This window comes from Carassius gibelio, chromosome A19 (genome assembly GCF_023724105.1).
Source record: "Carassius gibelio isolate Cgi1373 ecotype wild population from Czech Republic chromosome A19, carGib1.2-hapl.c, whole genome shotgun sequence".
Taxonomy (NCBI): Eukaryota; Metazoa; Chordata; class Actinopteri; order Cypriniformes; family Cyprinidae; genus Carassius; species Carassius gibelio.
Genome location: NC_068389.1, coordinates 21,800,584 through 21,816,618, shown reverse-complemented (window position 1 = coordinate 21,816,618; position 16,035 = coordinate 21,800,584). Strand labels below are relative to the sequence as shown.

The window sequence follows — 16,035 nt, the reverse complement described above, 5'->3', positions numbered from 1 at the left end:
TTTGCTCTAATTTATTTAAAATAAACAACAACAACAACAACAACAACAACAACAACAAAACACCTTGTTATGTGTACTGTGCTAGACCAAACGAGACTTGTCAAAGCAGTTGTATACTGTTGCTCTCTTGTTGGTCTGATTGCTTCTATAGTTCTCCTCATTTGTAAGTTGCTTTGTATAAAAGCGTCTGCTAAATGATTAAATGCAATGTAAATGGAATCATTGCCAGATCACAGAAGATGGAAGCAGATGATTACTGAGATAGAGATTCGTAGCAGGTAAATAGCATGGGTAGGTGTATCAAACTGCCAAAGTCACGTGATTTCACTAAATGAGGCTTCGTTATGTCATTACTGTTTAAAATTTTCAGTACCATCTTCAATTCCCTTTAAGAGGAAGTTGTGCTCATCCCATGGTGGATTTTCTATTTACACAGAAAAATTAGCAAGAGCAAAGATCGAACTCATCTCCAGAGATGAAACAGAGTTGCTTGTGCGCGAACAAATAGGAAGCCTAATTCTGATACATGCAATGGCTATCCTTTATAACATGCAGGCATTTTTATATTCATGTTGCCTGCACAATAATAATCTTTTACATTTTAATCTTTTATTGTTTCATATTTGAAAATGTTTGTGTGCTGCTGCGCGTCCCTGTGTGTAATAAGCAAAGTGAACGTGCACTGTGGACATGCCCAGGGGTACATATATATAAATATTGTGCCATTGACTTTAGACTTTAGACCAAGTTTGAGTTGGTCTATTGCTAATATCAGTTCCTCAAAATAGCGTGTCTACAATGCGCCTGAACACAGCTGTTTTTAAGACCAGGACTCCCATGGGTGCACAAATGGGTGCAAATGCATTTGCTATTTAAACAACACGTTGCAGGATGGGAAAATGCGTAGGGCTGAAACTAGCCAGGTATATGATAGGGCCCAATAACTCGCTCATTAACAGTGACTTGCTGCCACAGGTGACTTTAATTTCACATTTCAAGTATATTTTCATATTTTAAATATTTTTATATGTTTATATTTACTCTGTTTCTATTTCTATTTTGGTCATTTTCTGGTAAGATATCTATACTTTCAAATACTTTCTCCACCACTTTTAGTTGTATAATTTTTTACTTCAGAGGTCTTATCGTACACATGCATTTTAATAAATGTACTAAAAACAAAGTTTTACATGAATGTTTTATATATATATATATATATTAAAAAAAAGAGTTGTGAAAATATGAGTATGCATAGATTCTTATCCTAAACCATTTTTTTTGTCCGCTGTTGATCTCTCCTGCATCAGATATGTGAAATGACATCCCAGCCGAAGCCAAGATTCTATTGCCTATTTCCGTCCACCCATTTCGGATGTTTGACATGCTCTTTTGATATACGTTACTGTGTGTGCCAATCATCGAGTGATATTCTATCAAGAATAAAACTTCAATCACCTTGCTTCATACTTTGTTTCTTTCTGTCACTGTCACACAGAAACATATGTCAAATCCTTTCAGATTTCCATCTCCCTGTTCATCCCACTCATCTCATTTCCTCCTTTCTGTTTCCTCTAAATTTAGAGCATGGCCAATCATGCTCCAGAGGACGTAAACAACACAAACATGGATTAGAAGTGTGGTTTCCCTCTTTAACAAAGCCACCCAAACCTCTCGTTAAATAGTGACCATCAGTGTAAACTAATTTTATTCACACTTATACACTGACTGACCCTAGTATGGCGTGGATGTTATACTTGAGTTCAGCTTTGGTTACATATCAGGTGTCTTTACCTTCAGTGTGACCTAGATAAATCTGCAGGCCACATAGCAACTGAATATTCTGATGAGCTACAGCTTGTTTATCTCTGGCCTATCTTTAAACTCTGCCCTTGTTGGTTTGACCTTTGAAACTCTGCGCTAAACATGGCTTACATTTTAGCACTTCTGGTTCCACATCCTTAAGATATTTTCGTGCTTAATCTATGGAATGAAATACGTCAATAATAACATCAGTGATTTTTTTTAAAGCTTTTATGTGTCTTAAAAAAGGAGATTGCTTGCAAGTGGCTAAATGGGACTACAGAGGTTATCAGGGACATTAAACGTCATCCTGAACAGGTAAACAAATCTTTTCACTAGTCCACTTTTATAGCATCAGTGTGTTGTATAATTGGCTCTTGCAAACTACATGAGACCAGGGGCAATTGTAACATTTTTTAAAATTTTCCTTAATAACTCACAGACGGCTTGAAATACACTAGTCAAGAAACAAATAGAGAAGAAACAAATATCGGTGTACAATTGATATATTTTCACTAATAAGGACAAGACTATAATATTAAATTAAATGCATGAAGCCAGAGTGTTACAGTTGCCTCCTTGGTGAGGGTGATTGTAACACGGTTTGGGGGAAATTGTAACACTGAAAAATTATTCATATTAATCCACTGTATCTCAAATGAAAGCCTATCTCAAAGTAAAATGCTGTAGTATATAATTATGTTACTTACGATTTATTTATTTATTATTATTATTATTTTTTTTTTAGATGTCAGGCATCATATGCATTCAAAAACCAAAAGTCTGTTTCTATTTTTGCAGAATACTAGGCAACTATTCTAGTGGTAGCCAGAGGTGTAAACAGCCGTCCTCCCCCGGAAAGTGAACGGACTGAGGGGCCTCTCTTCCAACCTCACACCAGGCCCCATGTTAGCTTAGGATGGCCCTGACTGGAGTATTTTTGTTTTTGGAAACTTTTACTTTTACTTCACTACATTCCAAATCACAATGTTTTTTACTCTTCTACATTTCATCAAAACATGTTGCTCCTTGTTATTCTGAACTAGAGAAATCGAAAAATGAGCCTGATAAATTGGCTCACAAATCGAGCAGATTGCAGCATTTCTTGAATCCACAACACACTGATTCCGATGATCTTGTTAGATTATCCAGTTAAACAATTCAGTGAATTCACAAGTCTGACTCAAAATGAGGCAAGAACTGGTGGTCCTCAAAGCTTGAGTGTAGGCGCAACTGATGGAATTAAAAGAAAGTTACTAATGCTGAATTTTAGCATTTATTATAGTTAATTAAAATCATATTTAGGTCATGAATGTCCATTCTTTGTGAACTAAAGCTGCTGTAAAAGGGCTGTTTAAGCCCACAATATGAAATGCTTGAATGTGTCCATATTTGTATATTACCATCTGAACGCTGTAGGTTTTATTTAAAAACTAAATATAAGGTTAAAGTAACACAAATGGATACCCATGCATCTCCCTGTAGCACTTTCAAATGATGTAAAATAAGTATGCTTGCATAAAGTATTTCTTAAAATGCTAACACATTTTGCCCAATGCAATTTATATTTGGCAACAAATATTTAGTTTTTCCACATTTATATTTACTATATGAGATTCACTTTTTTTGCACACTTGAATATCAGTAGGCTAATGATTTTGTGGGTATTTGCGTTTCTTTCTTTCTTTCTTTTTTTTTGCTTCTTCCATCTAAACTTTAGACAGCAGAATAAAAATAGTGTACATTCAAAAGTGATACCTCTTGTTAAAAATGTCTGCTGAGGTGAAATGATTGTGTGCCTTTTTCACAGGCAGAGAGATGATCATACTGAGCATTTACAGATACAGTAAGTGTCATCACAAATGTCATCTTGTTTCTGACTGGATGAATTGAGTGTTTTACAATTGCTTCCTGTTACAGTCATGTAACCTACAAGAGTAATTGCATCACTTCGCCGCCATTCATAAATCCTATGGCCATGTGGGGGTCCATTTGATATTACTATTTTATGAATACTGAAAATTCATACAACGTGCTAGTCTGTTCACATACTGTTTTTCACAGCAATTTCAGATCAGTTAAGCCAGTAACTTGCAAACAAAACTCAAATTTTACCGGCTCTTCTTCATCCCTTTGGTGGATCTTTATACTGACACCTACTGGTGTGGATGCATGAAATTTTGTTGTGCTGTTATTTTTATATGTATTATTAGCTTGTTAGTGTGATATGGCATTAAAGCTTGATCCTGAACTTCTTGTCACTTTTTTTTGTTTTATTTTGTTATTTGTGCAATAAACGTACTGGCTGTTAGCTGCTTCATATCATTTGGCCCAAAATTTCCTATATTTATTCAGAGTAATATAACAGTGTTCTACTGATAACTTTCTTTCTTTGCATGAATGTTTGGGTGGATTTATGCAAATCTTCCCACATCATGACATAGACACGTGGGGGCGTGTTATAATGAGCCCTTTTAGGTAGTAGTGGTTGACTCTTATGTTTTATAAAGAATATGTCTTTGGATTTGAGACTTTAGACTTTCCAACTATACAGATCTTCTTTATGCACCAAGAGCTTGTAACACTCCAAAGAGAAAGTAAAAATAATTGAAATAGCCTCATATGACCCCTTTAAGTGCTGTTGGTACTGATTCATATATATATATAACGTTTCTAGTTACTTTATTCGTGTGTGTGCCTCTCCAGAAAACTTGTGTGTTTGGCTGTCTACCTAGAGAGTGTTTTTAATACAAATATATGCAAATATATTTCTTTAAATAAAGTAAAAATAAATTAATCTATTTTATGTATTTCTGTATGTGTTATGCTTGGATACACATTATGCACTTACCATAGTTGTTGACGGGAAAATGACTGTTTTTCGTGTAATAATATGCGTGTATAAAGTGTGGTGTATCAAATCTTTCCCTTGTCTTATGGGTCTTGATGAAGACCCTAACTTTGACCATCATCTGTCTTCCCAAATCCATCCACATAAGCACATAAATGTGATGCAAAAGTCAGAGCATTATGAATATATCATATATTAGATATGAATCATGCATACAAAGTTACAAATAAACATGAAAATAATATGCTGCAGTCAAAACTGCTAACAGTATGCACATAGATCTGTTTTACACATTCATAGAATATATCATATTTTATTTTACCAAAAAAGTATTTTTCCCACACACACGCACACCAAATTATATATATATATTTATATTCATAATATACTATATATTTAATAGATTTTTTTGTATTTTCTGGTGAGGTTTTTTAGGTATATGTATTGCTCCCCTGGAATAAATGTCTTCCACTTCTGTATTCTCTTTCTTTTTCTCTTTTTTTTGACTTCCAGTCTCAAAAGCAGTTTCTTTACAATTATTATCCCATCATAACAATATTAAGACTGTTAATATGATAAATAAATCAAATATATTTATATGAAGACTTAACTACTTGTACACTTACGGTTACAATGAAAAATTCCACAGCTCTAGATATTAACAATCTTTGTAAAAACTAAAAAAAGTCATAATAATAATAATAGTAATAGTCGTTACTCTCCTGCAAAATTAACACATGCTTGACACTGAATGACGTGAAATAAAGTGTCAACATGTGCAAGAAAAAAATCACAGTTTGAGTTCATCAATCGAAAGGAAATAAATTAAAACGAAGATGACTAATTGTGCAAAAACAAAATACCTTGATAAAAATGTATAATGTATAAGTTAATCCAGCGATGGCAGTTAGCATAATAAAAAAATAAACAAACAACAACTCTATTTGAATGCTAAATAAGTTACAGGCATAACCCGATGATAAAGCACTGGAATTGAAAGAGCTTGAAGAACCGAAAGATCACCATCACACACATCGAGTATTTCAACATGAATCAATAAGAAGTGCGGATGGAATTCTGTTACTCAAGTCACCATGTTCAAAAATGAGAAAAAAAAAGGATGTATTGCCTTCTTATCCACTTCTTTGTTGTCTTGCAAGTGGACCTTGTTTTGTATCTCAGCCCTTTCTTGCTTTTTTTCCAATCTCCGGTCCCTCCCCCCTTCCCGGTTTACTTTCAATTCATGTAATCGCTTGTTTTCCCCATCACTCTCTTCTGTCCCCCTCCAGCCTTTCGTTACACAGGTGTTGTTCTCCTGTTGAGAGTGTTAGTGTTTGAACTGTCTCCTTTACCAAGTCGATCCAAGGTACCCAGTCCTCGATCCCGCTCCATGGTGGCGGAGGAGCCGGTAGACAGTGGCTGCTGCTGGGGGCCGGAGGAAGACGAGGTACTGAGGGTGGCATTGGTCGATGCAGCCAGGTTGGACTTGGACTGAGAAGGCAGAGTTCCTGTCATGTGCGCTCCTCCTCCGCCCTCCTTTGTGGTAAAGTAATTGTGCAGCTGGTAGAGCGTTGCACGGTCGACTGTACCGTACATGGGCGGCTTACCTTCCCTGCCTAGCGTGTACATGGATATATCCCCCATCCCTCCTCCGGAGTGCGTATGCGGATTGGGTAGTGTTGCTACTGAAAAGGGTGGCGGGCCGGCAGCCAGGGGCGGGCCGAAGTTCTTGGGAGCAATGGTGGAGGTGGGGGACTGCTCGCGGGAGCGGGTCGGCTCCGCTGTGGAGTGTGAGCTGGAGCGGGAGGAGCGCCGGCGGAAGCGATATCCCGGCAGGCGTAACACAGCCGAGGTTGTGCTGCGGAAGAGGTCAGTACGCGAACGGCAGCGCAGTTCTTTGTTGCGCTCGATGTAAATGTTGACGGCCAGCACACCTACCACTTCTGCCAGGATGAACGACAGGCCGCCAAAGTAGAAGGACCACCCGTAGGAGTAGTGCCACTTCTTGTCCTCATCCTTTTTGGGAGAGATGTCACTGAGCGCCGCTGAGATGTATACGATGACACCTATGATGTTGCTCAGGCCTGGATTAATTCAAAACAAAATGTTTGTTTGTTTGTTCAGATCAATAGTTTTGTTTTTAATAAAAAAGCAAGGATGCAAACGCTCTGGGGTGAATTCACTAAGAATGAATCGCACCCTCTGATGCCATAGTTCTAAATTCTGTTTAATAAATCTACCTCTAACCATACCAGCCAAATATTAATTACACCAGACTAACAGCACTGACTGAATAATGCGCTATAATAAACCTAGTTTGCTTAGAAATTATGTATGATTTTTTCAAAAAGATTAATTTTAATTTTATATTAAAATGTTGTAATTTTGTAATGCTTTTGTCATTTGTATTTTTTTGGGGGGATTTAGATTTATTTAACTTTAATTTATTTTTATTTCATTTAGTTTTAGTAGTTTTAGCACTTTTTTATTTCATCCATGGCAACATTTTCATCATCAATGTTTTTCATCTGTCATTTTATTCTTTTTTTTATTTCATCTTCATGAATGAAAAATAAAAATAAATTAAAGCTTTAGTTTTTGTTAACACTAACAGTACTAATATGTTGGATTTTAGATAGGTACTGAAATAAAGGAACACAAAAGCGAAAAAAAAAAAAAAAAGGTTTAGTGAATTCACCCCAATACAAACGACTGTAAATTAGGATCCAACATGTGTCATAATGAGAAATGTTACCTGCCACTACAAACAAAATGCCTGCTCCCAAAATAATGTGTCTTTTGGTTTTGTAGAACCGACTAGAAGCCACACACACTCCACCTAGCAGCAATAATATCGCACTGAGGATAGGAAATATACTGGAGGCCCTGACTACACCTGAGAAGAAAAAATAAAGAGACGAAAATGTAAAAAAAACAAACAAGTATGTTCAAATGCATTGGTTTTCTTGTACCTCAATATTTATAATGCAAAAATAAGTTTTAATTATAAAACATGCACAAATCAACACTCCTGACTCACGTAAAAGGTACTCTGCAGCATCCTGGTCATAATCAGCCTCATCTGGGAAATGATTAATCTGGGAACACACTCCTCTCTTTAATCCTAAAGAGAATCATAGAGAGAATCATTCAAAAGTGTCACCATATTTTCTGGTTTCTGAAAAAATAAACTTGGCATCGGTGATGTAACACTTGTTGTTTGAAATTTCCCAATCCTCTCTCACTTAATCATTTCCTACCTTATTTTGCAATGTCCCTGTAAATAAAACTGACAAAAGGCTAAAAGAAAAGAAAAAAAAAAAAAGGTTTGAATGGAGTTCAGTCAAACAGTCGCTGAGGTGTTTTGTTGGAAATGGATTCAGAGTAGATGTCAATGGCTGTGAGTCACCCCAGGTCAAAGTTCGTCATGCAGTGCTCTCCCGTGTGATATAAACCATTCACTTTATACAACATGTTGGTTCACTGCATATGCCCAGAGTCTCCCAGTGCTTGCTATTTTGATTTCATACCACAGGATTGCAAATAAGCCTTTTATTTTTTGTGTGCCAAGAATCTTGAGGAATTCTGTATGAAACCATTTTTTGTAGAAATGTTCTATTATCTAAGGATGATTAAGAAGGCATTAACATTAATATGAATCTGTTTTCACTTTGAACACAAAATCCGCACTGCCATGATCATCAATTAGTGTAAAAAAATAAATAATAATAAACAGCCAGAGAAGTGAAATAATAATAAAAAAAAATTATTACAGAAAAAAAAAATGTATGCATGTGAATAGTGCGACCAATGTAGTTTGATTCGTGAACAAATGACTCTTTTGAACCAGTTCTTTTAATCAATTGTTCAAAAAGAATCACAAACTCATGCATAACTGGTTCTGGTACTGAATCAATGTATCTCACTTATTTATAATATATATTACCTGTTATATGACAATGTGTAGAGAGTTTTGCAACAGAGTTATTTTTTGCAAAACTTATGAATATTTTAAATTTATTATATAGAGGACAGATAAATTTTATAAAGAACATTTCCCTTAAGAAAACAGATCAGTTTGCGCTATATAAAGCAGAGAACCAAAGTGAGCAATATAATAAGTCAAAATGACTTTGTTTTTGTCTGGTTTGATTATGCTGCAACAAAAGCAGCATGGCACCTTTGACCTGCAATGACTCACCACATAATCATAGCCATTGACATGCACTCTTCTAGGTTTTATAATGCAAATGGAAACAATACAGCCCATTTCTGTTTCAAACCTGTCTCTTGAGACATGGCTAGAGCAAAGGAGGTACTATACTGTTAAAACAACTAGCTTAACATGGACACCCCGCATTGCAGAGCCCAGTGGTTAAAATGGTTAAAAGGATCTGGAGGCAGCACTTCCCACAATGCTTTTGATAGCTTTAAAGTAACCCTAAAGCTAGACAGTGAAATCAGTTTGTGTCAGAGTTCTGACTCACTGGCCTGGTTTTGTTTTTCTCTGTAACAACAATCTTCCTAAACCCAAAAAAAATATGTTGACATAATGTTGTACTCATTTCGTAAAAGCAATAAGGCATTTGAGGCCATGTTGTTTTGTGAATATAGTCACCTTACTGCTTAATCCTAAAATGCTTCGATTCTGATTTCTTTGCAATTTAAATGTTCAGAAAAGGACAATTTAAATTGAAATGTCAAAAAGGACTGAAATTAATACTTTTATTCAGCAAGGATCCAATAAATTGATGAAAAGAGACATTTACAATGTTACAAAAGATGTCTATTTCAAATAAATCCTGTTCTTTCTATTCATTAAAGAACCCTGGAGAAAATATCAAGCAGCACAACTGTTTTCAACATCAATAATAACAATAATAAATGTTTCTTAAGCATCATATCAGCATAGTATAATGATTTCTGAAGAATCGTGTGACTGTATAACACATAACACAATCTCAAATCCAGCTATTTTCCCCTCTGCAATATAACTTCCATGAATCACTTGCACAACTTGCTCAGGTGCGGACCTTCTTTATGAACCATTTCCCCTTCCATACACGTCCCATTCCTTCGCCCCCCACACACAAACACAGCCATTCACTTACCTTCCAGGCAGCAGATCCTCCAGAGGCCGGAGTGAGTGAGTGCTCCAGGATCCTTCTTGTCCTTGTTGTGGGGGTCATCCTGAGAGGAGTTGGCAGTGCTGTTGCAGATGAAGGCCCGAGCGTACAGCCAGTAGTCCGTGCCAATGGCCACGGTCATCAAGGCGAAGGCTGCGAATGCTCCCACAGTGGTGAGTAGCACCTGAATTCCCCGCTCGCACCACACCATGGCTGAAGTCATGAACAGAAGCACGGCTCTGGTTAAACGAGGAGCTAAACGAGTGTGAACAGAAAGCTGAGTGAAGTGGACAGTGCTGAAAAGATGGGTGTAAATAAAAAAAAAACATGATGAAGGATTGTAATCGGAGTCCAAGGTTACAGGAAGAAGTAGATGAGATGAATGTGTGATCCTGCAGAACATATCATCAAGTGTTGGGAGATCAGTTCACGTTGCATTTTGAACCAAGATGCACAAATGACATCAGTGTGTCCAGATATAGGTTACTGTGATGGTGAGCAAATGCCAATGCAACATTGGTGAAAACTGCATAAAAAAATACTGGAATAAAGCGCAGAGGTCAAAAGGGTTTACGGCTTTTAGATCATAACCAAACGGCTTAAAGTCCCATTGGGCAGGTAGTTGCCAGACACTTATTGTGAACAGTCATGTTGAAACTGAGCATTTATCTGCATGGATAGATTACTTTTATAAGAAGTAATTCAAGCATGTTGACGAAAGATATTTAGGGCTATGGTCCAGTGCTTTCTTCTTTCAAAATCTCTGTTCAGTGAATCTCAAATAGTGCTACAAGAACACGTGACAATCATGAGACATGTTTAATACAACTATAAAACAATTATTTTGGTGATACAAATTAAATTCTACCATATTCTGATTCTTCTTTTTTTTTTTGTGAGCAAATTCAAAAAGAACAAAATCTGTGTGTATGTGTGTGTATATGTATTATCTTTTGTTGATCCTGGATCAACATTATTGTCCAAAATACAGACTTAACCCAATTCCCACCCCTAAACCTCACAATACCCATAATTTATTCCTTAAATCAGTGTGAAATGATAGCTGATGAACAAGAGTGTAGAAGCACCTAACCCTGACTGTAAACCTAAACCTGACATTTCCTGAAAAGTTATAGCTCAATTCTGATTGGTTGATATGGATGTAGATCCAGGAACATATTGTACTTGGTGTAATCATGTTCACCATATATACAGCCAGCCAGTCATATTCACAAAATAAACCCCAACTTTTTGCAATAATGTCCAGCTGAGTGTACATTAATTATGAAATATATTATTTTATAAATATTATAAAATAAATAGTATATTATTCAATAAAAATATATTTAGATATGAAATAATGATTTGAGAGATTATAAAAAAGAATAATAGATTAGCTTTATAACAGGGAAATATAATTTTAATTATTCTGGATGTAATGATACATATTCATATAATATTACACATATTAAAAAATATTAAAATGTGTTAGTTTTATTAGAATTATTTATTTATAATATGAATTTCTATATTATAATTATTCTGCAATTCAAGGTATTTTTTCTATGGACTAGTTAGCTCAAATGTCTTTATGATCTGAGGGACATGAAAATAGCACCGGCATGTTTCCATGGACAACAGTCAAATACATGGTTTAGCGGCCAAAGAACATTTTACAGCTCAGTTCCACAATCAAGTATTCCAAACAGAGATCGGAGAAATAAAGAACACAATGAACTCATGGGAAACTAAGCAGAACGCATAAACTAAGACTGGCAATGAACACTTTTGGAACATGTGAAGATGTCTGCAAGAAAGTTCCCTGATGAGACAACAGTAAGCTGAAAATGATGCCGTCACCCAGCAGAACACGTTCAGACTCTCGCTCAAGAGCATTTCACTAAACATGACAACAAGCATAAGACACAGTGGTCTCTGAACATAACCGGCAGCCATTAATGAGATCCCATTACCTGGAGGAATGTGTCTTCCCTTCCCATCCATCCCTGGAGCTCTCCGGTCCTTGTCACTGAAGATTGTACCGACCAAAGTGTCCAAGCAGCATCCATCAAATGTTATCCTTCGCTCTTTCTTTCTCTCCTCTTTCACGTTCCCCTCCACTCTCTCTCTCTTTCTTTCTTTCTTTTTCTCTCCCCCTGTCTCCTGCCGGTGGGTGGGTGTAGATTTTCTAGGTTTCGCTGCTTTTCTCCTCTTAGAGAGATTTCATGGCAGGAATCCTACTGCTGCTCCTCCTGAGGAGAAACAAACAATGAGAACAGAGCTCAAAGAGACACAACATGTTTAAGGTGCAAGCTGTGGGAAAAAAAAAAACAGCTTGTGATTGCATTCTAGCCATTAAAAGATCATTATCAGGACAGCAGTACATGCATTTCATCCAGGCGAGCGGTTAATCTAGATAGTTCTGTCGCCCATACATCCGCGGGAAGAGCAAGGGATATATAAAGAAAAAGAGAATAGAGAGAAAGCAAGGCAGAGCGTGCGCCATTCCATCACCATGGCAACAGCGCATTCTAAAGTCGAGAACAGAACAGGATGGTGTGTGTGATGTTGGTGACTGAGGCGATGCTAGTGTGTGTGTGGCGGGGCTGTATTCATCATAACATGATTTGGCAAACTCTTGATTGTCATGGATGTTCTGAGTTCACCGGCGACTTTTCTGACCGTGTGGTGATGCGGTAATAACATGCACAGTGAGGACAGCAGATCTGTCCCCCATGACAAGCTCAGACTCTAATAGGTGGTTACTTAGAGTTTTATTCTGTCTGTTCAGAGTCTTGTCACTCATGATCATTCTCAGAAACAGGAAACCAAAGAGTTAACAAACACACACAAGGGAAGATTAATGAAATAAGATAAAAAAACATCCTTACACAATATAGTTCTATACAAATGTCCTCACACATACTTTTATTAATAATTAATAACATATAATAAATGAATGCAACTTTCAGTCTCTTTATTGAAAATTTCTGTTTATTATGCATGTACTGAATTTAAAAAAGAAGATTATATCTGTAACTATGTATATTAACATAATATTTTTAAATAACTTGTAAGTCGCTTTGGATAAAAGCGTCTGCTAAATGACTAAATGTAATGTAAATGTAAATAATATTTTAATTTATACTATAATTAAAGTAATATAATATAAATAATTTTGGCACACAAAAATCTGAGCTCTGCAAAGATCCTAATGAAATTTCTCATACATTTAATATTAATTACCATTTAATATACCTTGGTGACAGGAAGATTTAATAAAATTTATATATAAAAATGAGATTTTTATTATTATTTAATATTAAAGATTTTATATTAAATAATAAGATTTAATATATAATTCTAACTAAGAAAAATACAATATAATTACTTTTTTTAAATTTATTTATACTATAATCTCATTATAGTTCATCCAGTTTTTGCTCACAAGACTTTTGGACCCTGCAAAGATCCTATAAAAAATATTATATATATATATATATATATATATATATATATATATATATATATATATATATATATATATATTAGGCTATACAGCAGGCCATCCTCTGTCCACATTTTAGCCAAGTTTGTGGAGAAAAGGCTAGCTAGTACACATAAGCATGAACTTCTGTAGGGCACTAATGGCCTCCCAGCATGGAAACATCAAACAACAGAGGATTCAAGCGCATTGCAGGAATGGTTCAACCTTGCCTATCTCATACAACAAGAGAAATAAACCTCTTTAAACCAGTTATTTAAACTGCACATGCAGCCAGTTCCCCTTGCTTCCATTATTGCTGTTGTCACATATAAAAATATTTAGAGCCATTAAACGTAACCGCATTTTTAATACAACACATTGGCATTAGGTTAAGCACCAGGAGACATTTGCATCTTTGGTGTAAATGAATGAATGAATGAATGAATGAATGAATGGAAAAGCATCCAATCATTTTGAAGTGAACTTTCATTTATTATGATATAATATACTTGGTTGTATAAGTCAGTGCCACCTGACTAGTGCAACACGTAGCGATATTGCAGAGTCAACGGACACTCAATCGATCAATGATTTGTTGTTTTGGCCTTAAAGGGATATGATACAACATAAGCAAATGACTGATTCAGCACAGCCTTCAAAATGACTGGTAGATGTTTCTCCTGAGAGCGTTCAGTCCGCGCGCGTCTCCATTGAGCTCGCGCATCATCTGCCATCGAGACGCGAGTGAAACGATTGAGCGATTTCACAATATTCACTAACAACTGTCTACTGAAACAGCATAAAACACGCTCTTTAAACATAAAAAGCACAAAGACGGAGTCGAATGAACCGCTTAAAATCGACCGAAGCTTTCACGAGTCAAGTAAAGCGACCACAGAGCTGCAGTTAAATTTCACATCTAAAGCAATCTGTTTTAAATCTGCCAAATTTTATAAAAATGTTACCGCTTGATGTCTTTTCGCCTTACCTTTGCAGTTTAGACACGTATTCCTGTTGCTTGTTGGTAGTAATTCTTGAGGCGGCTCTGGAGAGGCGGTGAGTGAGTGAGGGGGCGTTAAGAGACGGTTGTGTTCATTTGAATAAACGACGGTGAAGCAGGAGTTAGCAGGACTTGCTTACTATTACTCAAGAGACAAATCCCAGATCTCTAGGAATAGTTCTGCAGGATGACAAGACCCGAACTAATCGAACAAAGGATGTGAAGAATGGACTGACTGTAGGCAGACTGACCATCTCAGAATTAGTTTTAAAATGGCACATAACATTTTCTTTATAATTGTTTTTTTTTTAAATTCTTTCATTTACTGACACACATTTTAAGCCATTTAAAACCTGAAAGGGAAAGGGAGTTTAATATGACTAATGAGGGCAATGACTATTTGACTGTCTATATGACATGCTTTGGTCAAAATGTACCTTATTTATGGTGGCCCAAGTCATATTTATTTACGTTTTCCCTCTCTCTCTCTCTCACACACACACACACACACACACAAAGCCTATATGTAGAGAAATTCAACTGATACCAGAGCAATTAGAGCAACATTTGAAGTTAGCCTACTTAAAATATTTGTAAAGAAAAGCATTCACAATATCAATTTACACACATAAAGAGGAAATAACACCATCTGATATCAATAAGGCAGGTGGGTGGTGAGCTTTGGATCCCTAAAAAAGGTCATATGAACCCCCCACCCCCATTTTTTTTTTTTTTACAGGAGATTAATAATGGCAACAATTTATGATTCCAAATAGTCAAATATTGGCCAATTAATCAGACTTGACCAACCAAACTCGCAAGATTGTTAATGGATCAAGGTGGAAATAAGCTGGGTTAATATACAGTATATATTTCGATTAGTGGCATTTTAAACCACTCTAAAATTGTAAGGACACCAGCAGGTTGATGTGACTATTTAATCTAGTACGCCGTGGGATGTAATTATTTTTATGTCTTGGCAAATGCTGAAGATATGCTTCGTGTATTCATTCGCTCATGTTCTTCCATGTTTTTCTGCTGAGAGAGAAAAAGGGAGAGAGAGACTTCAGCCACTGTTCGCCCACACATCTTCAGGTAGAGAAGAAATGCTGATTGTCGGCACTCAGTTGTGTAGTGCTTCAAACATCCCTCACTGAGAGATGCATGTATTAGAGACCGTGGATCACTAGTGTATTTTTGCCGTTAAAGTAATTCCGCAGATTCAGCTGATGCTGGTGCAGCAATAATACAGTCATAGTTTCACAAACATGGTGCATTGAGCACTCGGTGTAAATTATGTCTCAAGATTATTTACCAAGTTCTTTCAAGGCCATTATATCAAAGTTAGATGAGAACAAAGGAATCAATGGAGTTTCATGCATGAATTCAATACTGGATCTAAAGCACTTGAGTGAACTCACACTCCTCCACTGAGTCACCCAGTCACTCATTTGCCCCGCAATTCCTGCCCCAAAGACATGCTTATATTGTCATCTGATTATATGCATATATTAACTGTGGTTTCATCCCAAAGCTTAAAAGAGATACTTTCATCACCCACAGGCAAAATTTCATTAATAAAACCAGCTGGCATTGCTCTCTTTCTGGGGTGTTTTTAAACCATTGAGAATATTAAGAAACGTCTCTCTGATGTATACAGCAAAACTGTACTGGACGGCATAAGGAATATATAGTAAGATGAGAATGATTTGAATGTGAACCACATTATGAAAACAATGTTGAAATTTACCATGTGATCAATAAATAAATT

At 36.2% G+C, this 16,035-nt stretch overlaps 1 protein-coding gene across 2 annotated transcripts; it reads right to left on the bottom strand.

Moving 5' to 3' along the window:
* Nucleotides 1-4,827: 4,827 nt before the first annotated feature.
* Nucleotides 4,828-14,467, bottom strand: LOC127935042 (voltage-dependent calcium channel gamma-4 subunit-like). Of its 2 annotated transcripts, none has more exons than XM_052532626.1 (6): nucleotides 14,253-14,467; nucleotides 11,751-12,029; nucleotides 9,763-9,990; nucleotides 7,692-7,775; nucleotides 7,407-7,547; nucleotides 4,828-6,735 (listed from the first exon to the last, which is right to left on the bottom strand). In XM_052532626.1, exons 2-6 carry the CDS (start codon nucleotides 11,779-11,781, stop codon nucleotides 5,948-5,950), a joined length of 1,272 nt encoding a protein of 423 aa, XP_052388586.1. In that variant the 5' UTR covers nucleotides 11,782-12,029; nucleotides 14,253-14,467; the 3' UTR covers nucleotides 4,828-5,947. The 2 variants fall into 2 exon arrangements, with proteins under 2 accessions (XP_052388586.1, XP_052388587.1); XM_052532627.1 differs by lacking the exon at nucleotides 14,253-14,467 and adding an exon at nucleotides 12,162-12,281.
* Nucleotides 14,468-16,035: the final 1,568 nt, after the last annotated feature.

What these genes read in the sequence shown, in the direction of transcription:
- LOC127935042 (XM_052532626.1), bottom strand. Translation starts at nt 11,781, where the DNA reads ATGGATGGGAAGGGAAGACACATTCCTCCAG. An exon ending in GAGGATCTGCTGCCTGGAAG is followed by an intron (nt 7,776 to 9,762) that starts GTAAGTGAATGG and finishes GATTCTCTTTAG; the next exon opens with GATTAAAGAGAGGAGTGTGT. An exon ending in TGCTGCAGAGTACCTTTTAC is followed by an intron (nt 7,548 to 7,691) that starts GTGAGTCAGGAG and finishes TTTTCTTCTCAG; the next exon opens with GTGTAGTCAGGGCCTCCAGT.